Source organism: Chenopodium album, chromosome 19 (assembly GCF_948465745.1).
Source record: "Chenopodium album chromosome 19, dcCheAlbu1.1, whole genome shotgun sequence".
Taxonomy (NCBI): Eukaryota; Viridiplantae; Streptophyta; class Magnoliopsida; order Caryophyllales; family Amaranthaceae; genus Chenopodium; species Chenopodium album.
Genome location: NC_137852.1, coordinates 6480204 through 6503599, shown reverse-complemented (window position 1 = coordinate 6503599; position 23396 = coordinate 6480204). Strand labels below are relative to the sequence as shown.

At 36.2% G+C, this 23396-nt stretch overlaps 5 protein-coding genes and 1 pseudogene across 7 annotated transcripts; 2 read left to right on the top strand and 4 right to left on the bottom strand.

Annotated features, from left to right (window-relative positions):
- The first annotated feature begins 1375 nt into the window (after positions 1-1375).
- Positions 1376-2701, top strand: LOC145593903 (cytokinin riboside 5'-monophosphate phosphoribohydrolase LOG1-like). Its single transcript, XM_081650263.1, has 7 exons — positions 1376-1501; positions 1589-1686; positions 1836-1866; positions 1940-2039; positions 2143-2213; positions 2318-2461; positions 2574-2701. The coding sequence occupies exons 1-7, from the start codon at positions 1376-1378 to the stop codon at positions 2631-2633; spliced, it is 630 nt and encodes a 209-aa protein (XP_081506389.1). The 3' UTR covers positions 2634-2701.
- Positions 2702-4431: 1730 nt separating this feature from the next.
- LOC145594761 (uncharacterized) lies at positions 4432-8853 on the bottom strand. The gene is made up of 3 exons (XM_081651095.1): positions 8523-8853; positions 6931-7286; positions 4432-6391 (listed from the first exon to the last, which is right to left on the bottom strand). Exons 1-3 carry the CDS (start codon positions 8719-8721, stop codon positions 4517-4519), a joined length of 2430 nt encoding a protein of 809 aa, XP_081507221.1. The 5' UTR covers positions 8722-8853; the 3' UTR covers positions 4432-4516.
- A 2490-nt stretch (positions 8854-11343) lies between these two features.
- Positions 11344-12663, bottom strand: LOC145595969 (aspartic proteinase CDR1 pseudogene; annotated as a pseudogene).
- Positions 12664-12998: 335 nt separating this feature from the next.
- LOC145594742 (photosystem II 5 kDa protein, chloroplastic-like) lies at positions 12999-13478 on the bottom strand. The gene has a single exon (XM_081651077.1). It carries the CDS (start codon positions 13402-13404, stop codon positions 13093-13095), a length of 312 nt encoding a protein of 103 aa, XP_081507203.1. The 5' UTR covers positions 13405-13478; the 3' UTR covers positions 12999-13092.
- Positions 13479-13949: 471 nt separating this feature from the next.
- LOC145594491 (uncharacterized) lies at positions 13950-19474 on the bottom strand. 3 transcript variants are annotated; one of them, XM_081650797.1, is made up of 13 exons: positions 19459-19474; positions 18803-18989; positions 18575-18701; positions 18019-18146; positions 17810-17879; positions 17592-17694; positions 17154-17271; positions 16912-16993; positions 16060-16121; positions 15163-15235; positions 14969-15052; positions 14510-14590; positions 13950-14321 (listed from the first exon to the last, which is right to left on the bottom strand). In XM_081650797.1, the coding sequence occupies exons 2-13, from the start codon at positions 18835-18837 to the stop codon at positions 14157-14159; spliced, it is 1128 nt and encodes a 375-aa protein (XP_081506923.1). In that variant the 5' UTR covers positions 18838-18989; positions 19459-19474; the 3' UTR covers positions 13950-14156. The 3 variants fall into 3 exon arrangements, with proteins under 3 accessions (XP_081506923.1, XP_081506922.1, XP_081506924.1); XM_081650796.1 differs by lacking the exon at positions 19459-19474 and having other exon boundaries at positions 18803-19008; XM_081650798.1 differs by lacking the exon at positions 19459-19474 and having other exon boundaries at positions 18019-18141; positions 18803-18962.
- Positions 19475-20644: 1170 nt separating this feature from the next.
- LOC145594757 (protein TAB2 homolog, chloroplastic-like) lies at positions 20645-23289 on the top strand. The gene is made up of 5 exons (XM_081651092.1): positions 20645-21239; positions 21394-21463; positions 21923-22094; positions 22207-22350; positions 22867-23289. Exons 1-5 carry the CDS (start codon positions 20725-20727, stop codon positions 23124-23126), a joined length of 1161 nt encoding a protein of 386 aa, XP_081507218.1. The 5' UTR covers positions 20645-20724; the 3' UTR covers positions 23127-23289.
- Positions 23290-23396: the final 107 nt, after the last annotated feature.

The window sequence follows — 23396 nt, the reverse complement described above, 5'->3', positions numbered from 1 at the left end:
GCAAGGAGGTTCCTTTCTACTTACCAAGACCTCTAGCTAGGACCACAAAAAAGCCATGAGATACTTTGGCTCCATAAGTTCTAATACGGAGTATATTACATTCATCACCTATTTAACAACCACTAGTCAAGGATACTATACATAACCACACGTTCAACAGTCTTCTTTTGAAGTTCCAAGTACAATGAGAATCATATAAAAAATTTGAAGTTTGCAAAGATTTACAAACATATACTATGCCCATTCGCCCAATTCCAATGGCTGTCCTAAATTTACTCCTACATGGAATCTTATTATGTAAAGCAAACATCTAGATTCCTAACTTTATGAACAATTGAACAACTGTTTCACAACTTTCATCTCTCATCAAATATAAATTCCTCATCAAACCTCATCGTACTCTACCTTTTGAAGATTCAATTAACAACATGGACGCATGATAAAAGTTGCAATGTTTGTCATCCACCCCTCCACCTCTTTTAGCAGAAAAGGTGATGCTTGTCAATGTCAGATTCTGAAAATGACATGATTGTAGAATAATCATGCATGGTAATTTCAGCATTGTGAGGGCCAACACAATGCAGTTTGCTTAGCTTAGACTACTCAATTTTAGATCTGAAGGCAAGTAAATTGTTGCATTGTAGATACTCTTCTCTAAAATTACATTAAATGGGGATAACAGGTAATGTAAAGATAAATATTTTGCATTGGTCTTAAGAGTATGGAAAAAAAAAAAAAAAAAAAAAAAAAAACCTTACACTACATGGTTCAAAGCTCAATTTAGTAGGTGGTTATAATAATGAAGGTAAAGACATAATTGACCAGACAGAAGGAAAACCAATTGAAGTGGATCCACCCCAGAATTCAACAAAATGATGAATACTGTAGTGTACGTAGTTTCCCTGGGAGAGAGGGAAGGCCGGCTTGTGCGTACCTTTGTAGTTTCTTTGTTTCCTATGCATGGTCCACCTAGAGACCTTACAAAAGGATTCTTCTAAAAGTCAACATCCAACACAAAGTTTGGTGATGGCTCACTCTTTTGCATGGTTACCAACTCTATAAGTAGCAAACTACTAGCAAATAACAACTTGATTTTTTAAAAAGATTTTAATTTTGCAGGACGAGAGGCCAAAAAAGATGGGGTAAATGGAAGGAAAGAGGAACTTGTAAGAAAAGTGAGTGGCCTACTGTTAAGTCATTTCTCCTCAAACATCTAGTCCAGGCAGACAAGAGGTGCTTTATAAAGAAGGGGGGAGGGGGGCAGAGGTTAAAAGTAACGATGGTTTTCTCTCATTTCTAGTCTTTCATAGTAATGTAAAAATCTCACTGTTTTAGAGCATTGAATCCTATCTTTCAAACCCTTACAATTTGGAAAATGGAAGTGATTCCATCAAGGAGCATCAATGACAGGAGAATTAGGAGAATTTGTGTTTTCTGTGGTAGCAGAGTAGGATACAGGCCCTTATTTGGTGAAGCAGCTCTTGAACTTGGTAAACTACTGGTAATTCCTCGTACGTAAGCATTTTAACTAGGTTCCATTTCATTTTATTCTTGACAACATTGAATGCACAATAATGTGGTTCTTCAGGTGGAAAGAAAAATTGATTTGGTTTATGGAGGAGGAAGTATAGGCCTTATGGGAACCATATCTAAGACGGTATTTCAAGGTGGATGCCATGTTCTCGGGTATGCCTTCTCATCAATAAACTAATTTATAGTAAAACATGGGGTTGAATAAAGGTCAGAGAGTGAGAACACTGACTGTTTCCTTTATATATTCATCCTTCAATATTTTTATTGTTTTAATTAGTGAGTATTCATTTTTTCTTTTACAGTGTAATTCCTAGACCGCTCCTACCAGTTGAGGTAGCACATCTACCATGTTCATAATAGCTAATGTACTCTTGAGAGGTTCTTTACTGATAACATTTCAATCTAGATAGTAGGAGAAACACACGGAGAAGTAAAGATAGTTGCAGACATGCATCAGAGGAAGTCAGAAATGGAAAAGCATGCTGATGCTTTTATTGCTCTTCCTGGTAGGGAATTAATCCAACATACAGATACATATCCATTCACAGTTTACTTTTTTATATTTGATTAATAGGAAGGAATTAGAAAATTCAAGAATTAAATTTTCAGGCGGTTATGGAACCATGGAAGAACTTTTAGAGATGATAACTTGGTCCAAGTTAGGAATTCATGAAAAACCTGTAAGAAATCTTCTAATTGCTCTTAGATAATCACCACCTTTTTGCTTAATATCCCCCTTTACTATTGTTCTGACCACAAAATTTTCCGACTGCAAAATAAAAAGGTCGGGCTGTTAAATGTAGGTGGGTACTTCAACAGCTTGCTTACGTTATTTGATAAAGGGGTTGAGGAGGGTTTCATAGCAAAGACAGAAAGAGACATAGTGATTTTAGCAGAATCAGCCAAAGAGCTCCTGAAGAAGATGGAGGTATGTTTTCTTTAGTGCAAAAACAGATTCCAAATGGACTAAATTATTTGAACAAGCAGAGTACTTGAAAAGCACAAGGAATGATTTGTTTTTTTATCGGTGCAATTTGCAGGAATATGCACCAACACATGATACAGTTGCATCCAGACAAAGTTGGGAAACTGACCAATAATTGTACAATGAAAGAATCTGTTCCTATTTATCTTTTATATACCATCATATGTGAACTATAGAAGCAGGCACCAAAGATGTCAAAGTTCTGTCATAAAGTAGAAGAATATGGGACAGCTGGTGTCATCCATTTGCTTGCTTAATTACTAGATCTTTTTGGGCCTCTCAATAACAGCAAATGTAAGGAGAGGCCTTCCTTTGCCTCTATATATACATCTTTATTGTGTACACATGTCAGGCCAAAGAAATGGCAACAACACAGAAGGGGTAGAAGGGGTCAGGTGGACTATTATTTTGCTCTTTTAATACAAGTGTAATAGGGTAAGGTGAAAGTGATCTTATCCCATACTCTAGCGGTTTTAATCTTTCTTAGTACATACTCAAGTAGTTTTAGTCTAGTCAATTTCTAGGTCAAGTACTCCATGCATAGTTGTCATGCACAAAATTGTCAATGCCACATTCATTTAACCACACTTGTTTGCTGGCAAATGATACGATTGGTGGACACATTAACCGTCTAAACTGGACACTTCCAGAAACATTAAAATATAAATTTACTCTTTAAATTTCTAGCTTTGGTTTTTGTATCCATCAGCATCTCTGTAGATGACTGCAAAGATCTCCATGCATCCAAGGCTGTTAAATAATCAGCACATAGAATGCCCTCAAATGCATCGATTGTCATTTAAGAATTAGTCATTAGACATCTTGCATACTTTAAAGAAGTCACAGATTCCATGCGTCACCCATACAGGCTTGGTTATTGGCTAATACACAGAAACTCTTATTGGAGCTTTTGCAATATCTTGGACTGTGCTTCCAAGCAAGCAAGAGACATAGCAAGCTCAGCTCTTTCAAAATATTTTGTTACTTAATACAACCCAATCAATCACCACTGGTTGAGAAGCAAAAATGGTAATGATCTAATTGTGGTAGAGGGACAAAGACAAAGTACACAAAAATTTGATCACATAATACCTCACTCAAATATTCAACTATAAAAGTTCCAGAAGAAAAGGAGACTTACAGTGAATGCAACAGCAAGCTTGACACCCCCACTGGCCAACCTATCAGTGCCATGAAAATCAGAAGGTTGCATGAAGATCAAGACTCAAGATTGAATTCATTTATCCAATATACCAGCTTGTATGCTGGAAGAAGTATGCTGCATCCGACTTATGAACGTAATCTGTCACACAAATTCCATAAAACTATTTAAATGCCTAAGCACTTACAGCAACAGAACCATCAACTTGTATATTAGCAGTCCAATGCATAAGAAGAGGTTACCTGCAGATACTCCAGATCGTCTCGCTTTCTCCTCACATCAGAATTATAATAATAATAAACATAATAGTGTAAATCCATCTTTTTACTCATCTCAGGAAATATCAACCTTAAGAAGAGAATTTTCCAGAATAGCATCAAACTATCAACCATTGCCCAGAGGCCATGATCACTGCAGAAAGCACAAAAATAATACAGGAGAATTTTGCAGACGGCCAAACTTTATTATGATAGGGTTTTGATAGAGCTAATCCCATAGGCTACCAGTGGGCAGTTGCAAGGTTGTATTGGCAAGGCATCCTCACGGATGATAAGGACAATGCAAGATCTTAAAGATTGGAGCAATATTAACCAGAGAAAAATGCACCTTACATGATCTGTTTCCCTTCACAGCTGAACATTAGGAAAAGATTGTAATGTTCCAAAAAAATTATTCACTGTAGCTTCTGAGATGCTCAATACACAACACATGAACCAACAACACCGAGGCAGATAAAATGCTAGCCAGAGCAGAAAATGAAGGGGATTTGATTAAATAAAATTTAAAGTTGAACATCTATTTACAGATCAAAACACATGTTCCCTAATACAGTGCTATCATATAAGACTTGCACCCATATCTTGAATGCCACATTCCTGCAGTTCTTCCTCTCTATTTGAAGGTATGCAGCCAAAGTCATAATCATCTAAACAGAACTGGTTATTAGGAGTTTCCAAAATGGCAGAGTCTGCTTCCTCCATCATAACTAAATCATGCTGCCCATTGAAAGAAGTAGAATTATCTTCATCAACACAAGGAATCTCACTGCATACATCAGGAACATCCACCAATAGGGCATCAAGAGAAGACGTAGTAGACAAATTCCCTTGCGATAAGAACTTCACGTCCAGTATGGGAGTTCCAAAATCAACAGTAGCGGGGCTTTGTAACTTCAGAATGTTCAGCAGTATACCAGGACACTCTTTTTCCGTCTCATCACCAGAAGATGAGGTAATATTGGCTCCAGATACTCCTAATGCAGCAGTAGAGGTATCGTTAACAGGAGATTCAATGGAACCAAAGATACATGTATGACTTGTGTCATCATCAGCTTCTCCAAATGTATCTATTCTTGAATCATCAACATCTATTTTAACTTGGTCAAGAGCAACTTCATTTACAACAGCATCATCAAGGGACTTCACACTCTTCCCTTCCTCAAGTAAACAGTCATGTGATTCAACAGGTTCTCTAGTTTCCTCAGAACAATTTCCAGCACCAAACAATTCTTGCTCCGCTAGTAGAATATCCTCCTCGCCAGAAATTTCATTTCCATCAATATTGACTGAAGATACAGTGTGCCTATCAGATAGGATTGACTCCGAGGACTCGGATGGACAAGGACTCCCATTCTCTTCTTTGATGAAGATATCAGCAGTTTCTTCAACCATATCAGTGTCTTTGGAAGCCGAAGATAGGAAACCAGCAAGTGCAGAAGCTAGAGCATCATTGATCGACAATGGTTTCTTCAGACTGTCTTTTGGGGAGTCCTTTACTGCTTCACAGGGGTCATTTTCTCCCTCATCATCAACATACGAAAAGTCTGGAGCAGTAACAACAAGACTAGGAATTAAGTGAGCAGCATTGGAAGTGGATGAAGATACATTATTGGGTAGAACAGAGGGAGATGAATATGCATCCGAGGTTTGAATTGACATGTCTGGAGGATGATTTTCACCCTTCTTGATTGATTCGAAAGTTGTAGTACCAGGAGAATCATTTCCTTCATTGACGATGGAATTAGATTCAGAATCAATGCCAGAGAAATCTGGAGCAGAAATTCTGTTGCAAGCTGTCATAGAAACTGTAGTCTTGGCAAATGACTCCAACTTTTGTTCTACCCTTTCAAGCCTTCCTTCCATATTGCTAATTGGCTTCACCAATTTTTCCTCAAATCTCAAAAAGAGATCTTCAATATTTGCAACTCGACAAACAAGTTCATCCAAAGTTTTCTCTATCCGACTAAAAGATAATTTATCCCATTCACTGGTTGAATTAGGATTATTTTGAGAATCTAGCTTTTGCATAGGAAACTCTGGTTGGGACATGTGCACAGGTGCACCATTTAATATGGTGCCCTGGATACTTTCTGACTGAGAAGTGTTAGATGACACGGCCGCACTAATTGACTTGACTCCAGTATCTTGGTGCTTCCTTTCTCCAAAAGCAGAATCCCTTTGTTCTTGCATTTGATTCCTTCGTAAATTAGATAGGCTTAAAAGTGTCGGGATGAGCATAGACATCTTAGCACTTTCAGAAGAGGATTCTGGTGCGTTAGTTGAAGAATTAGTATCAGTTGATACCACAGGATCAGCAAACACATAAACCTCATCGATGTAAATGTGATCTCCACTCTGAATAGACAGCAAACGGAGAGTGATAGACAGGACTGGATCAGCATCAGATATCTCTGCAGTAGCCTCAAAGTAGTCCTGAAAATTTCACCAATGGGATATATTAGTTTATGTAGCTCAAAATCATAACCACAGGTCAATATTGACAGCCCAAAAGTCAACCACAAAGCCAACCACAAATTAGAATCTATAGTTTTATCACTAGGAACCTACAATTCATGAAACCCAAATAACCTGAAACGCAACATGCTAAAGGTCAACAAAAAAGGTAAAGGCATTTTCAGTGATCTGGTGAATTTTAAGTTTATACAAGGAAAAAGTGTTATTAATATTGACTCATGGTAGTAAAATAAGTGTGAGAAATAGGAATAATACACTAGAGTTGAATTAATTTTCAATTGTAATTAAGAGTTCAACTTTTGGAAAACTTCTTATAATAGGAAAGGACAAGGTATTACGACCTGTGATAGTCGACCTAAAAGGCTGAAACCAAAAAAAATACAAAAAAATATTTTCCAAATAACACAAAGTGATCCAATATGCAGAGAACCCAAACCCAATCAGTAACTAAACTAAACTTAATTTGATCAATCAGTTAAACAGATTTACAGTATTACCTGGTTGCCTCGTTCAAAGCAGCTGTCATCTGTTTTTGATCGAGATGTGCCTTCATCAAGCATAGAAGAATTTCGCACTTTCACATCCACCCAGTCATCTTCGTTGGTACTGCCTCCACTCTCAGATCTTAAATGACCATCACAAGAACTACTATTGGGGCTATAAGAACTTGTAGACAATGATCCTACACCATCAGTCTCTTGCAGTAGCTCTTCACTTTTAGCAGCAACCCCACAACGAACTGTACATAAGTACTCATTTTCACCCTTCTCAACAGCAGAATAGTATATTTCATAGACTCTAGCAGTACTACGAACATATACCTGCTTGATTTCATGTTGCTGGGTAAAAGAAACTGAAAAGGGAAGTAAAAGCATAAGCCTAATGCAAAAGAGTAAAGGCGAAAGGAGATGACAGATGAAGCAAAATAAAAAGATCAATTGGTTAGATCTTTCCACTGTTACAACTTAAAAATATGAAAAATCTCCCAAAAAATAAATAAAAATAAAATAAAATAAAATTGTGCACTCCTTAGAAACACCAGCAAAGTCAGAGTAGACTAGTAATGTTTCATGTTCAAATGTGATTGCTTCTCTCATTGTATCACCCTCCTTTATCTCAGCACCATTCAGATATTGACTGCATTATATCTTGTTGAAGGTAACTACTCAGCCCATAATTCTGTAAGATCCACACAATCCTGTCTCACAGGGCACAGGCCCACTATATGTAAACCATTCACCAGGTTGAATCAAGGAATTGAATTAAAGACCTGCAGTGTACTTTTACTAGGGACAGGAGGGCAGTCGTAAAGAAATGAAGACATCGGAAAAAACAACAGCTTACACGCCTTACAGGGGCTTACAGGAAACCAATTCCCTCATACACGGTAGGTTGGGAAGTGAAAACTCAGCAAGAGTCTCGGTCATTATTTGTCATCATTTATTTCTTTCTGTTTCTAGATAAATTAGACCTCGTACCTCCCTTTTAAAACTAATTTATTCCTACCCATCTACCAGTACTTGCCAGCAAATTAACTCCTATATTCGAAGAAATCACATAAGTTAATAGTTCATCCTACCCCAAAAGACAAACAAAACCAACATTAAGGTGATGTTAATTGTTCTTTGAAGTTGACTACCCAATTAATCTATTCATACCCATCTACGAGTACACGCTAGCAAATTAAATCCTACATTCGAAGAAATTACATAAGTTCATACTTCATCCTATCCTTTAAAAAAAAAAAAAAAAAAAAAAAAAAAAAAAAAAACCTAAAGGTGCTGCTAATGGTTCTTTGAAGTTAACTAAGCTCAATAAAGCAAATTGAATTCCAATCTCCTAAATTAAACATCACCGCGAAATACAAAAAGTCGCAAAAATAATTTAAAATTTATGATTCTAAAATTGATCGCCATCTCAACGCTGAATGTTGAAATCAATACAACAACTTGAAAACTACTATCAAAAGAAGTTAATTACACAGTAATTACAGAAATACTAACCAATTCGGAATTAAAAATATATACATAATGAACAATCAAATCAGAAAATCATATGAATAACATAATCAATTCGGAAAAAACCTTACTTGTGATCTCGCAGGGGCCAGAATCTGGTGAAGGACGGCGCAGGATGAGAGAGGGTTTAAGGTTAGGATCAGAATCGGAAACAGAATCAACGGCAGAAATGGAGGACTCGGAAGTAATTGCATCTTCGAGAGAACCATGAATGATAGGCCATGATGAAGTTAAATTAGTTGCAGAAATATCTAGGGTTTCGGTTTCCATTGATTCTGTAATCGATGTTCTTCCTAATCTTCAAGCTTTGAGCAGTATAGCATACGCAGAAGAAAGAGGAATGAGGAAGAAAGATGTCTGCAATTTTGGAGAAGAGATGATGATGAGCCCAATTCAACTGAAATCAGTGTTTCTAATTGAGAATAGGAAAATTTGTCAAAAACCTTTGCCCGATTAGCTTAAAATAAGTCAACCTTTTAATTAATTCAGAATAAGTTAAACTTTACCATATGACTAATTTTATTAAGTCACTTGACTGGTAACCGGCTAAAAAAAAGAAAGGAGGTATTTTTACAATTTACTCTCTTTCCCTGTCAAACATTGATTAAGACCCTCCCTTTCACTCTGTCACCCGCCATTACTGAGCTTCAACCACAATAGTACCTCAAACGAAGAAGGAAAAAAAGGCGCTTTTTGAAGACAAAAAAGGACATTGCATTTCCCCAATTGGCTACTACTGCAGGAGCTCATCTCCATTGTACAATTATCGGTTTGAATTTTAAACCCTAGGCCATTTCTTTTTTTTTAAAAAAAATAAAAAATTATGATTATGGTGATGTAGTGGGAAGATTAGACCTTTGTTTCGAAATTGGCTGTAGTACAAAATTGCTATTTGCTCTATTTTCTATGGATATTAGCACTTTGTATTTAATTTTGGGATTGTAATTTGGCTGAATTGCAAACATGAAATTAGCACTTCGTATTATGATTTATGCATTTTATTATGTTTTGAATTGGGTTGAAAAACTATGATGATTGTTGTCCTTAATTACTAACATAATTATATGCATTTTTTTGGTTAATGGTAGGGGAGATAGATGGGAGTATTTGATACAATATCTGTATGATTTTGGCATTGTGGAAGTTTTAAACATGTTGCCGCATTTTCCTAATATTGAGATTAGATTACAATACAAGGATGTGAGAAGAGAAGGGTTGTAATTTTTGGGATTTTTCTTAGATTTATTCGAAGAACAATAAAGATCAGGGGAAGGGATGAATCGCAAAAAAATAATGAGCAGGGGAGGGAAATTTTTTTTGGATTTAATCGCAAATCAATACAGCCATACAGGGGAGGGAAAGGGGAAAGAGATAAATACAATAAACAAAATTAAAAAAATTAAAAAAATCAGAAAACCTACAAAGGTTACATCCACGTCAGCGTTTTACCTGTTGTTGTAGGTAATAAAGTCAAGTGACTTAATAAAATTAGTCGTATAGTAAAGCTTGACTTATTCTGAGTTAATTAAAAGGTTGGCTTATTTTAAGCTAACCGGGCAAAGGTTAGCTTATTTTTGACAAATTTTCCTTGAGAATATTATTTTAAATTGAAAAGTCTAGGTTTTTATAATTAAAAAAATGATACTCCGTATGTTTTTTTTGTTTTTTTTGAAGGTAAGAATAAATAAACATTAGGAAGTCCTTCTCACGAGGGGAATTCCTCATCAGAAGAAAGAATAGAAAACAAAGTAGAGTTATAACAAACACTAATATCCATACTACTACACACTAAATGGCCAACATTAGCTATTCAATCTGCTGCGCGATTTGCCTCTCGGTAGATGTGATGGATACTCCAATTGCGAAACTGAGAAAGAAGAGAACGAGTGTCTTCGATAATATGTTCAATTTGCCAAGGTGCTGCCCAAATTCCTTTTATTGAGTTGATGACTAATAGATTATCACCTTCAATTTCAATGTCTTGAATGCCACATTGAAGAGCTAGTTGGACTCCTTTATGAAGAGTTGTAGCTTCCGTATTTCCTCAGTTTCAAATTAGTTGACACATATGAGTATTCCGTATTATTTTTGAAAATTGTCGTTTGAGTAAGTCATAAGAGTATGTTGTATATCAAAAAATTTTAGCTAGGAATTTTTAACAGTTGTGATTTGCCCTCACACTTAGACATTTATTATTGTAGTACAAGATTTTTTTTGTTGTTTTAAAGTAATAGTCCACAAATTCACATTTTGATTTTACCTCAAAATTTACGTCCATAGGATGTGACTAAATTTTACGTTGGCCACCGAACCTCAGCAACACTCACCGACGATAAATCATAACAATGACACTAGTTATTTTACCTCAACATTGTATGAAGTTATTTTAATTTTACAAGATGGCAAAAGTATTACTCCGCAAAATTCATTGATTTCATAAATGAGGTGAATAAGAGTTAAAGACTTGGGACAATATCTCCTAGATGAGTAGATGTGTCAATTTATCAAGTCGAAGTTTTGAACACAATTTGCCAAATACTCGAACCTTGACTCGAGCTGTCTCGACTCAACTCAAGTCATTAAAAAAGTGTGCTTGTTTTCAATGTTACTGTGACAATTTGTATCCAACAAGAAGAAAAGGGGAACATGAACTAATTGAAACAAACTCTTGGAGTCAACAAGTAAAAACTGAAATGAACTGTCCTACAAAGTTGTGATTAACATTTCATAATTAGCATCTCAGTACAATTATGATCATGAAACATATCCCACTTTGCTTAAGAAAATCTAATATTTAGATAATAGCATACCTAAACTTATTGATTAAACACTAGGAATTAAGTGGAAAACATCATACAAAAATTCCACAAAAACCATAACCATGACTAAGACTTATAATTCAATGTGATGAGAACAATTAGCTGCTTTAAAAGAGACTTTGCCCTCTTCAAGATCATACCCTACAAGAAGATCCATCTGAGCCAAATTGCCAAATATGGCCACTTCACTTGCTGGTAACATTGCAAGACACACCATATCTTCCTGCACTTTAACAAAGGTATTTGATGGTTTGAGTTCGAGTTCAGCCCCAGCAAAACGCACCTTAACTACCGGAACATCCATATTCTCATCACTCTTGTAACACAGTGACATTACTCCTTCTGGATCTTCAACAGATTCGGCTTTAATGTTTTTCTTCAACTCGGCCTCTATATCCTGATAGAATTCCTCAGGCAATAGTGTTAATGTTGTTCCTGAATCAATTATAATATTACCTTCCTCAGTATACTTACTATTTTTTGTCATGGAAGAGCCTGATGTTTTATACTCAAAATTAACATTTCCAACTGTTATGCTTTCTAAAGTCAGATAATAGAATGTGGATGGATCTTTTGTTACTAGAGGTGTCGAAACCACCCCAGGACCAGAGACTAAGGCCTCTGGTCCGAAGCTGATCTTACCGACTAAGTCAGTTTTAAAGAAGGGTACTAAGCAATACGAGAACTTCCCACCAATAGTAGGCTTAATTTGGGACACTAGAGATAGTGCACCACCCCCAAGCCCGATTATGCCTGACCCTAGCTCGTTGAAGGTACCTCCATTCTCATGCCCACACCCGACTAACACTTCTGGAAACGAGGGTGTGTGAGACCCGAAGGTGACAGTCTCAGAGGCAAGGACACCATTTGTGTAGGACTTATCCCCATAGGAGTAGTAATAGGAGCAATCACCATTAGAATTACACGTTCTAGTCGCTAAGTCTGAGTAACAACGAGGGGATCCACATGGTATTGGCTTAAAAGAAGAGGATTTTTTGGGGTCAAAGATTGGTAATCTCTGCTTGTAACATTGTACACAGGGCTTGCATTGTGTCCAAGTGAGATCACTCCCGGTATCAGCTATCCCAAGCATGGTAACCGGGGGACTACCTATTGATATGTTCATTAAGTACTCCCCCTTGGCAGGAATCACCGGGGACTGGACCATTGCACGCGAGGCCAACACCTCAAAGTGGCTGGCCCTGGTGGTGGAGCGACGGAGTGCATCATTTAGCCGCTCCCAATGAGTCTTGGTGGAGTTATGGAGAGGGGATAGGATGGAGTCTCTGTGAATGAGGTCTACAGTGAAACCTAGTGCTACTGCTATTATGGAAGAAAGACAGATAAACAAGAATGAACAATGCAAAATTACTGAAGAAAATGCTGCCATGATAAATGTATTTTAAGGAAGATAGTATAAAAAAACGGATTCGAGTACAAATGAAAGACGGTAAAAGGAGAGATATATAAGGGAAGAAAACACAGGCAAAGGTGAAGTGAAAAGCCATGCATTGATTGATTTTAACAACAGCAATAAACAAAGAATACAAAGAGATGTGGAATGTGAATGAAAAGGGTTAAAGGGCAGAGTATTAAACAGGAAGATCAAGCAAAAGAAAAATTATAGTGAATTAAGGCAGCAGTAACTGAAAGCATACCAGAAGGCAATAACATAATAAAATACTGACAAGATGTTAATTAATCATATAATATAAGCAGAGTTCTCAATAAACATCAGGCAGTAAATAAATTACATTAATAATGATAATCATCCACATGAAAATTGAAATACAGAATAGTAATGAAAAACTGCAGAATATTTTCAGTTATTACAGATCTTAGCAGTTGGGTTGGCAACACAAACAGGACCATAAGCTTTCTTAGCTTCAGGGGAACCACGTTTCGGTTCATCAGCCATCGCAACACCGGCAACAGAAGCAATGGCAGCGGCTGCAGCAGCGAACATTATGTCTCTCCTTCCATTGTTGCTGCCCTCTTGGTTGGTCTCACAGCTGACCTTCACAGTGTTGGGTTTAACACTGTTGGTGATGACAAGCCTCCTGTGAGAAGCAGCTGCAGGAGAAATAGCGGCAGCGCCACCGAGGAAATATGCTGACATACTGATTGAAGCCATGAATGTGCTGTTATTGGTGTCTGAAAATGAAGTGTGTATTTTAGTGTGTGTGTGTGTTGAGCAGAAGAGAAGGATAGCTTAGCTTAATTTCAACCTGAAACTTTTGGTGACAATTTAGCATCTTATCCCTGTATTATACCTGACCAACAACAGCCTGCCAACTGTCAATGTTGATTTGTCCTAGTTGGCAATCTGGCATTGGTGCTTGGCCTATCATTAGCAATTTAGCTAAAAAATCTATGGCGTAGAAATGCCACGTCAAATGAACTCCAATTCCCCTATCTAAAATATCTAACGTGCCCGGTCATAACAGATAAAAATTACCGACGACATTATAGCCGTAAATTATCCGGTAATTTTCTTCGGCAGTGGCATATAATTTGCCAAGGCCTGAAAGTTGTTTAGTGATCCAACAGCTCGGCCAACAGCCATTAAGCATAGCAAAACAAGGCCGGACAGATGACTCAACCCGTCAACAATCAAATTCACATTGAGCCACAAAATTCATAGTGTACATTAATAAGAAAGATAAATAAAAGAAAGAATAGAATGAAGAAGGTGATTGCATTTGCATTACCATTTTCTTCATATTCAAATACACTGTTAAAATTCTTTGTTCAGTGCAAAAAATAGAGTACATTCTATCACTAGGGCCTAAGGACATAGATCATATTCCAATGAATGATGAATATATTGTGTATACTAATTTAATGGTAACTATTATCTATAAGAAGAACTCAACCTATGACAAACTAAGCATATTGTAGCTTCAGTTCACTCGATTCATATGGGGGAGGCATGAGATCATCCACATTTGCAAATATATCTCCACGGCTGGGTGGCACCCTAGCAGCAGGTGAATCAAGGACGTAGTCTGGAATAATGGGCAATGTCTCCTCAAGGACCTGTTTAACTGTCTGCAAAGATTCAATAATGAGTGAGGATACCGCAGATGCAGCAAAATGGTTGTCGGGAAATGTACACTTCTTGTGATGATGGAGAAAGCCATAATAGCTCTACATCTCCCAGACCACAGAGAAACATTTCCTAAAAAGATTTTCCAGTGAGCAACAGATAAGCAAATGAATTTCAATGACAGGCTTACCGTGCAATGGAAAAATGCAGCATCCACATTGCGCTTCCAGACAGCATTTCTAGGCTCAGAATGAAAAAGGTTCAACAAAGGCTGTTTCACACAAATAAACAGGAGAAAACAGTTCAGGAAATGAAGGACAATATATATAAGTGCTGATATCTAAAAGGAATTAACGCAAAGCTCCTATATATGCTTCGAAGGCAATCATGATAAGGAAATAAAAAATGCTACTTGTATGATTTTTGCAGTTTGATTAGTTATAATCAAAGTCCAAAATCTTGAAAAATGATTAATTATCAAAAAACTGTAGAAGAGTCCAGCTATAGGGGTTTCATTGAAAACTAAAAATCAGTAGCATTCTACACTTGTTTGCTCCTTGAACAACAGGTACAATTTCAAATAAGGGAAGTTCAAATAGGATAGAGCCAAAGGCGAATAAATAAAATAAATACTCCAATAATTTTTTACCTTGACCAAATCCCGAACATTTGGTCTGTTATTGCCATGTTTTCCAAGCGCGGAATCTGCATACTCTTGATACTCCTTCAAAACCTACAACAAAAGTGATCAGCAAAATAAATGACCAAGATATCAAAGACATTGTCAATCACAACGATGCAGACTCAATCTATAAGGCTAACCAGTAACCACTAACTGCTAACCTGACGACGTGTAAGATCGGAGGGAGGATCACCATAGACTTCAGTGTCAACATCTCTCAACAATTGCCAAGTACTGCAATATTGACATAGTTTTTCAGAAATACAGCCAATAGCAAATACATGTAAAAACTGTAAAAAGCAAAGTATTAAGCAAAGTGCCACAAAGTTTTTGCGCTGCAATTTTTAAGAGGATTCATGAAATGGGAAAATACCATAACCTGAGAGAAAATAAACTAGGATTCTTGCCTCAGTACAAAGACCAGATATAGAGACAAACTATGCACTGATTTTAATAGTTCAAGCCGGAATACATCGTTCAAAGAAGTTAAACTAGCCCTTACCAAGTTACCAAGCTCTTTAACTAGCCCTTATCAAGCTCTTTAACTCAGAGGAAGATAGGAAAAATAAAAGAAGACAAACACTTTTGCCAGGAAAAGAGAGAAACAAGAAGGCCGGTTCCTCACCAGGTTTCTATCAATAGGTCTATCACCAATGATGATGCATTTAATACTCCATCAAGGCACCAATCTCTCAAAGCTCATCATCTAATCATTTAGAGTTTTACCTTCCCTAGTTATGTCCATTTCATCAAAATTAAGATTGACTTTCATATAAAAGTGAAGATCCAAGTTAAAATGTAAAAATCAAAGAAATAAATTTGACTACCCAACAAAAGTATGGAAAAATAAAAACATCCCCCATAGGAAATTCTACATTACATATATAAGCCCATCAATTATCATAGAACCAGAACAATTGCAAGATATACATTGTGTGTTGTACAGGTATACTGGTATGGCAAGTAGCTGAATATCACAAAGTTGACTACAGGAAAAACTCCAAACCTAGCATCAAAATGTTTCAACATAATCAATCAGTACTCCAGAATATACTCACTTATTGTAGGCAGCACGCCCAACCATTACCCCATGAGCTCCTTTTTTCAGTGCTCCGTTCACCTTTGAACCAGATAAAAAGACATGAGGAAAAAAATAATATTAGATTCCAGATAATACAATCACCAACAAAAGAGAGACACAAAATCATAAAGACTGCACATCAGACAAAAAATAATAAAACCACAAACATAAACACAAAAATTGCAGCTATACTGTTTAGCTCACAAGACACATTTGATATAGCCAGTTGCTTATAGCTAAAAGCCATAAAAGTAAATGGTCACAGCCCATTTATTGAAATGCTACATTAAAGGCATAATCTCTATTTTTATAGCTTTCACAAGTGCTTGGTAGTTGGTGGAGTATACCACATGGCTTTGTCATCCACTAAGAAATAACATGTACAAAACCCCACAGAAGTTGACCTATAAATTGCTTCCACGGATAAACTAAAGCAAACTAATTTACTGAAGAAAATTCCAGCCAAAGTAAAGCATGTTGGACCATTCTTCATTATAAACCAATGGCAACCTTCATAACTAGAATAGATTGTGAAGGTAGCTCACAGATAGTGTGAACCAGTGCAAAGGTGTCATTGTGTCAACACAGGACAACAAATGGGGATGAGCCGTCAGGCAATGTAACAAAAAGGAATTGTTGATATGGAAATCCTTAACTCCCCTCCCCCCCCCCCCCCCCTCCCCCACCCCCTAAAAAAATTAATAAAAAAAAAAAAAAAAAAAAAAAAAAAAAAAAAAAAAAACCAAAAGCCTACCACAGCTAGACAGTGAAAGATCAGAATAAGCATAATAATCAGAGAACTACTAAAGGGGCTAGACGAAAGTTTTACCTCTTCAATTGAATTTATGCCTCCATTTATTGTAAACTTCAAGTCTGGAAAGTCACGTACTAGAGCATAGTAGAATTCATATCTGTGTAACAAACATTGAATTACCCCATCGGTCATCAGTTCAAGTGCACAGCACTATCAAATACAGCTCTAATTCAAATAGGTCTCCTCCGACCATTAACTTCAACCTAAATTAGTCTAGCTTCTAGCCGAGAGGCAGCATTTGAAATACTATTACTTACTTGAGTGGTGGAATTGATCGATTTTCAGCTGGGCTAATGCCATTGAGAAGTGCTTTCCGCGAATGTATGATAAAGTGCTTGGTAGGAGATGTTGAAGATACTTTATAAATGAAATCGCCTGAATAACAGGAAAAGTAGCAATTTGAAAAATGAATCAGAGTGCATGACAATAAAGTTAATTTTTATCAGACACCAGATGAAAGCCAACAAAATCTTCAGAATGACAAAGAGAAACCCATATAGTAAAGATATAGTCCTTTTTCCAAATGCCACATAGAGTTACTATAAACAAAACCAGTCCCCAGAAACCATAACGAAGAGAGGAGAGGAGGGCAGAGAGAATGAGAGACCTAAGAAGTTGGACTATAATTCTACAAACAAAAAGCTCATTTTTTTAATTATTTGGAAGACAAATGATGCTTAAAGCAAATCACTCACACAGCTCATTATAAGAATCTTGATCATCAACACCAATGCGGCATTTGACAGTCACAGGAACATCAGTATTGGCAGCAATAACTGACATTGCCTCACCGACAAACTTTCCTTGCAAAGGCCAAAGAGTAATAACATTAGGGAATCTTCTTACTAGCAATAATTTGACAAAAAATAATCTTCTTTTGCAGTTCAGTAAGTCAGTAAAGATAGTTCCTTACCTTAGGATCAAGCATCAGGCGCACGCCAAAACATCCATGTCCAACAACCCTAGGGCTAGGGCATCCACAACTGATAAAAAAGAGAAAAAGGTCACATAATTTTGGTAAGACAAAGACCAACAGATATTAGTCATATAAAAAAGATAATGAAACTAATCAAAGAACATCCTTTATATAAATAAAATAAAAAAAAGATATTGAGCACCAACTTTAAGTTAATTTCATCGTAGCCATAAGCGTTAGCAAGTTGGGTTGCTTTTGCAATATTCTCTAAGTTATTCCCACCAATTTGAAGAGCTATAGGATGTTGCTCTGGAGTAAATTCCAAAAACCTGTCCTGGACATTTCAAAGAAAAATTATATTTGACCCAATCAATGCCCCAAAAAAGAGAAAATGTGCCTCATAAAATTGTTCCATAGCCAAAATAATTTAGATTTTAGAGCTCAGTATTTACTTGTAAAGAAACATACTCCCACGCCTATATGTAAGTACAAAATATGCAAACCAATAAAAAATGACACATTGCTAGCATAAACCATCATTTTATATTTAATTACTGAAAATCAATCTCATATTACAACTTTAAGCATTGAAAGTAATTTGAACATAGAAGCACAAAGCATATACCATAGCACATATTCATTTTTAAATGGAAGACCTCCTTCCAATCCTAACCGATCAAAAATAGATACACAGAAGACTAAGCTATAGTTTCTAATAAAACCCAAGTTTAAGGCACTGAACAGCAGAGGATCTTAACTAACCAGATTACCCTTCTGATAAACAATAGTTTCTGCAGCAAGCATCTCCGTGTAAAGCCAAGCATTTTTTGATATGATTCGTGCTAGCACCCTATAGTGATTGTCTGTCCACTCCATCATTGGTGCGACACTGGGAATCAAATCAGTAACATTAGAATTCATGTCAAAATGGAGTTTAATTTGGTGAAGTTAATCAAATTATCCGAACCCTAGAGGAAGACGAAAACACACCTGAAGAGGGGAGGAGGGTAGCGTGCCACAACCATTGGAGATCCTTTATGTAATGTGTGGCCTTGGCCACAACAGTATAATCTCTTTGATGTTGTTGAATTTCCAACTACTAAATTTGATGAAAATCGTGGCCGAGTTTGAGCGACCAAACAAAGTACAGGAGCACACGAAGTTACGAAACTATACCCTGCAGACTTCATCATGCCCTAATCAGATCACAGCCTCCATGAATATTATGTAGGAGTTCACTCACATAACAAATATCATCAGCTACAACAACGATATGTATTTTTATAAGGATTGTACATTACATGAGCATTTTAACATACAAATTACAAAAAACACAAAATTGTAAGCTCAAAGTTAAATTATTAGATCCTTGAATCTAAATCTTAGTATACCCACAGAAAAAACTTCAGGAAATAAAAATCAAAACTTTGAATTATCATGAACCCATTTATCATAATTAGTTCGAATACTAGAAACATAATCACTTAAAATTAATAGAACAACCAAATAATATCTGAGTTTCCAATAATAATGAACCAAATGACCCACAAATTCTACAAATAAAATGAATTAAACAGAATTATGAACAACTACAATAGAAAATTATAGCAAGATAAAGGAAATTAAAAAAGGAATTAGGGTTTTACTTGAAACTAAAGCAACGACCAAATTGAAGGCGTTAGAAATAGCAGCAGCAGCAGAAATAAGGAGGGAGATGAAGACGAAGAGAACAGCTTTTTGCGGGTTATATTTCTTTGTTTTTGGAAACTGAACAGAAACGCAGAATAGTACAGTATGTAAATTGATCTTGTGGTTCTGCTTCTGCTCTAATTTGGGCTTCTTTTATCTAATCTAGTCTGGGTCAAAGCCCATACATGATTTCATATTTTCATACCAAAATTTCATTTTTGTGTTATTACCATTTTAAATTTGTGGATTTTTTTTTTTTTTTTTATACATGGGAATAGATTTATGAAATATTTTTATAGTTCCAAATTACATAAAAGTTTTTTATAAAAAAAAAAAAAAAAATTCGCATAAAAGTTAACTTTACAAATTTATGATTTTTTAAGAATTATCGATATTTTTCGATGTAAAGTGAATGACAACTGTAAATGTATTCACTCAATCGGCTATTTGCCTACTTGTGCTATCTAAAAATTGTGGCGAAAGTAGTTTGGGTCTTTGGGATGCGAAATCCTTACATTGCTACTGGAAGATATATGCGTTGTTTATTGGATTTAAATAAAAGGTGTTAATCAAACAAACCGATGTAATCTTTAAATGATCACCTTCGGAGCTAATGGTGTATTCATTTCACTTCATTTAGACTTATAAAAATTTATCTAAACTTATTTTAGACAAACATAAGAATCAAGGTTGGCCTAGTGGTTGAAGGCCCTCCTTCCACCCCTATGAGAGAGGTTTGATTCTCACCCCAAACAAGTGGGATACTTAATTTCCCTGCTAGATAGCCTTTCTAAATAAAGAGCTAGGCTCTTATTTTAAAATGACTTATCTAATCTAAATTTGGCTTAATTTATTAACTGGATTTCTCCTAAAACATATCAAACTATTTGAAGTATGACACATGAGTGATCTTGGCACGCATTCAATTAAAAGAGATATCAATTCAAGTACCTAGATTGGGTGCTCAGGTCGCATCATCTCAAATTTAAGTCACACTAAGTTATTATATTCATACGAGTCGGGTTTTTTTCAAATCGATCGAGTCAGTTTTTTACACCTCTATTGTATTTAACTATTATTTTTGTGAGGTCCTGTGTCTTGGCCCCTGATTGGCACCCAAAAAAACCCGGGTATGCTCATCATATTTTGTGGCAGAGAACCAACCATACCATTCATCATCTTCTACACCGCGCCTTATCAGTAAGCTCAAACCAAAAACTTCAATGGCTACTCTGAGCTTCAGTCCTACCAACTTCAGAGACCAAACTACTTCAATTCCTTACAAACCCATCTCCAATTTCACTTCTTTTTCACAACCCACAAAAATTTCATGTACTTCAACTTCTCATACCATTTCAAACTCTCCCACCCTCAAATCATCATCAAACTGCAAACGACACCGTTTTCTGATCAATTCAGTGTCTGAAAGCTCAATTGAAGAAGCTGAAACAATTGAAGATGTTATTGATGATGACCCGACTGCAGAAATGAGTTTTCTTGATCCGGGAACTGAACCCGAAAACATTACTGAATGGGAATTGGATTTTTGCTCAAGACCCATTCTTGATATCAGGGGTAAAAAGATATGGGAACTTGTTGTTTGTGATAATTCTTTATCTTTACAATACACAAAGTATTTCCCCAATAATGTTATTAATAGCATTACTTTGAAGAATGCCATTGTTACCATTTGTGATGAATTGGGTGTCCCTCTTCCTGAGAAAATTCGATTTTTCAGGTCATTTTTTTCTGAATTTCTTCAAGTTTTTATTGATTTTTGTAAAAAAATAAGGGTTGGAAGTTTGAGTTTTATGGGGTGTGTTTCTTTAATTTGTGTTGTGAAATGATCTTACTGATTTTGGGTTGTATGTTGACTTGACTATATTATGTAGGTCTCAGTTGCAGACCATTATAACCAAGGCATGCAAAGAGCTTGGAATTAAACCTATTCCAAGTAAAAGGGTAAACTGTTGTACTAGTATGATTTGATTTAGTTTTTACATTTATATGTTGCTATTAGTAGCTTTGAAAGCGTGCAAAACACAAATGGAACAACTAATTTGAGACTGGTTGTAGTATTGATTTTAGTTTATTCACAATTTGAGATTATGGATGGAGAACATGTCTAATGAAAGGGGAAATTCAGGCATAGATGTTAAAATTCCTTTTTTTGTGAATTTAAGGAACATTTAGGATCATCTTTAAGCTTTCTTTAAAAGGAATTAGTGATCAATGATTGGTATTTTCTGAATTTGTGTCATAAGGTTTGTGCTCGAAATTTTGACTTCATGGGAGCAATATGCTGTCTATTGGCAATATACTTTAGAAGTTTCCTGCTGTAATTGTTTCTAAGACATTTTGTTGTTTAGTCTTTGAGTTCACTAGGTTCATAGTTGATGTTAATATCAGCCATTATTGCAGTGTTTATCATTGCTTCTCTGGTTGGAAGAACGGTATGAGACCATTTACACGCGCCATCCAGGCTTTCAGAAAGGAGCAAAGCCTCTTATGGTGTTAGATAACCCTTTTCCTATGGAACTTCCTGAGAATCTGTTCGGAGATAGATGGGCTTTTGTCCAATTGCCTTATTCAGGTATTCAACCCTAGAAGATGGCATTGTGTAATACTTCGTATCAGATTGTGAGATTTATATAATTGCTTGTGATAATGGATAGTTGACTAATAATCCAAGTTTACCGTTTCAGCGGTGCGGGAGGAGGTGGAAACCTTGGAGAAGAAATTTGCATTTGGTGCTAGTTTAGATTTGGATTTGCTTGGTATTGATATTGATGATGACACACTGATTCCTGGTTTAGCTGTTGCATCTTCACGTGCCAAACCTTTGGCAGGTATAAATCATCTTAAACCCTTTGCTTAACTTCGTATTCAGGTTTAGTCATTTTGTGCTACAAAATAAGCTCAAGAAACTGCTACTTAATAGAGTTAGACACTCTTTCCCTTGAATGCATTAAGCAAGGATACCGATGCATTAAGCAGCTTATTATAAGAACACTTAAATCATGCTTTAAGCAGTTTCCCTACCTTGCTCTATTGAACTGTACACTTAGTAGCAGTAACATCACTAACATGTATAAGTAGGGCTGCTTCATTTGGCTTCATATTTGAGAGAAAATGTGAACTTACCTGTTTATTTATCATTCCTTAAATCCTTGTCGCTTCAGTAATATTTCTCTCAGAATGGTTATGAGCTGCAATAAATTATACTGTATAATTCAGTGTCACCCTATTATAATCTTGCTGCCTTTCAAAGATAGCTTCATATCCTTGAGCCCTAGACCTGTCGTCAACCTACCCAATTCTCCACTGGGTACTCCAACCTAATCTTATTTTTGTTCTAACTGCAGCTTGGATGAATGGATTGGAAGTCTGCTCCATTGAAGCTGATACTGCCCGGGCTTGCTTGCTCTTGTCTGTGGGAATTTCAACCCGATATATTTATGCTACATATAAGAAATCACCCGAGACAACACAAGAAACTGAGGCATGGGAAGCAACGAAGAAATCTTGTGGAGGCTTGCATTTCCTTGCCATCCAAGAGGACCTTGACTCAGACGATTGTGTTGGGTTTTGGCTCCTCTTAGATTTGCCACCACCCCCTGTATAATTCATGTACATAAACCTTTGGGCAAACTTGAGCAAGCAATAGGAAAATACCCATTCATTTTCTTGAACAAGAGCCTTCTTGTATCTTCTATTTGTTAAGAATAGGTGACTTCATAAGATATAAAGACTTAACACAGCTTTATGAGAAGACGGCTTTTTTTGTAGGATTCAGACTGAATTTTATGAGATTTTGCTTTTGAAAAAAACACGGTATTACATTATTACTAATAACATACTTCGTATAAACATTAGCAACATGAACATTTCAACA

What these genes read in the sequence shown, in the direction of transcription:
- LOC145594757 (XM_081651092.1), top strand. Translation starts at nt 20,725, where the DNA reads ATGGCTACTCTGAGCTTCAGTCCTACCAACTTCAGAGACCAAACTACT. An exon ending in GAGAAAATTCGATTTTTCAG is followed by an intron (nt 21,240 to 21,393) that starts GTCATTTTTTTC and finishes TATATTATGTAG; the next exon opens with GTCTCAGTTGCAGACCATTA. An exon ending in AACCTATTCCAAGTAAAAGG is followed by an intron (nt 21,464 to 21,922) that starts GTAAACTGTTGT and finishes CCATTATTGCAG; the next exon opens with TGTTTATCATTGCTTCTCTG.
- LOC145594491 (XM_081650796.1), bottom strand. Translation starts at nt 19,005, where the DNA reads ATGATGAAGTCTGCAGGGTATAGTTTCGTAACTTCGTGTGCTCCTGTA. An exon ending in GCCTGATGCTTGATCCTAAG is followed by an intron (nt 17,695 to 17,809) that starts GTAAGGAACTAT and finishes TTGCAAGGAAAG; the next exon opens with TTTGTCGGTGAGGCAATGTC. An exon ending in AGATTCTTATAATGAGCTGT is followed by an intron (nt 17,272 to 17,591) that starts GTGAGTGATTTG and finishes CCTGTTATTCAG; the next exon opens with GCGATTTCATTTATAAAGTA.
- LOC145594742 (XM_081651077.1), bottom strand. Translation starts at nt 13,404, where the DNA reads ATGGCTTCAATCAGTATGTCAGCATATTTCCTCGGTGGCGCTGCCGCT.
- LOC145594761 (XM_081651095.1), bottom strand. Translation starts at nt 8,721, where the DNA reads ATGGAAACCGAAACCCTAGATATTTCTGCAACTAATTTAACTTCATCA. An exon ending in TGGCCCCTGCGAGATCACAA is followed by an intron (nt 7,287 to 8,522) that starts GTAAGGTTTTTT and finishes TTCCCTTTTCAG; the next exon opens with TTTCTTTTACCCAGCAACAT. An exon ending in GCTTTGAACGAGGCAACCAG is followed by an intron (nt 6,392 to 6,930) that starts GTAATACTGTAA and finishes TGAAATTTTCAG; the next exon opens with GACTACTTTGAGGCTACTGC.
- LOC145593903 (XM_081650263.1), top strand. Translation starts at nt 1,376, where the DNA reads ATGGAAGTGATTCCATCAAGGAGCATCAATGACAGGAGAATTAGGAGA. An exon ending in TGCTTTTATTGCTCTTCCTG is followed by an intron (nt 2,040 to 2,142) that starts GTAGGGAATTAA and finishes TTAAATTTTCAG; the next exon opens with GCGGTTATGGAACCATGGAA. An exon ending in AGCTCCTGAAGAAGATGGAG is followed by an intron (nt 2,462 to 2,573) that starts GTATGTTTTCTT and finishes TGCAATTTGCAG; the next exon opens with GAATATGCACCAACACATGA.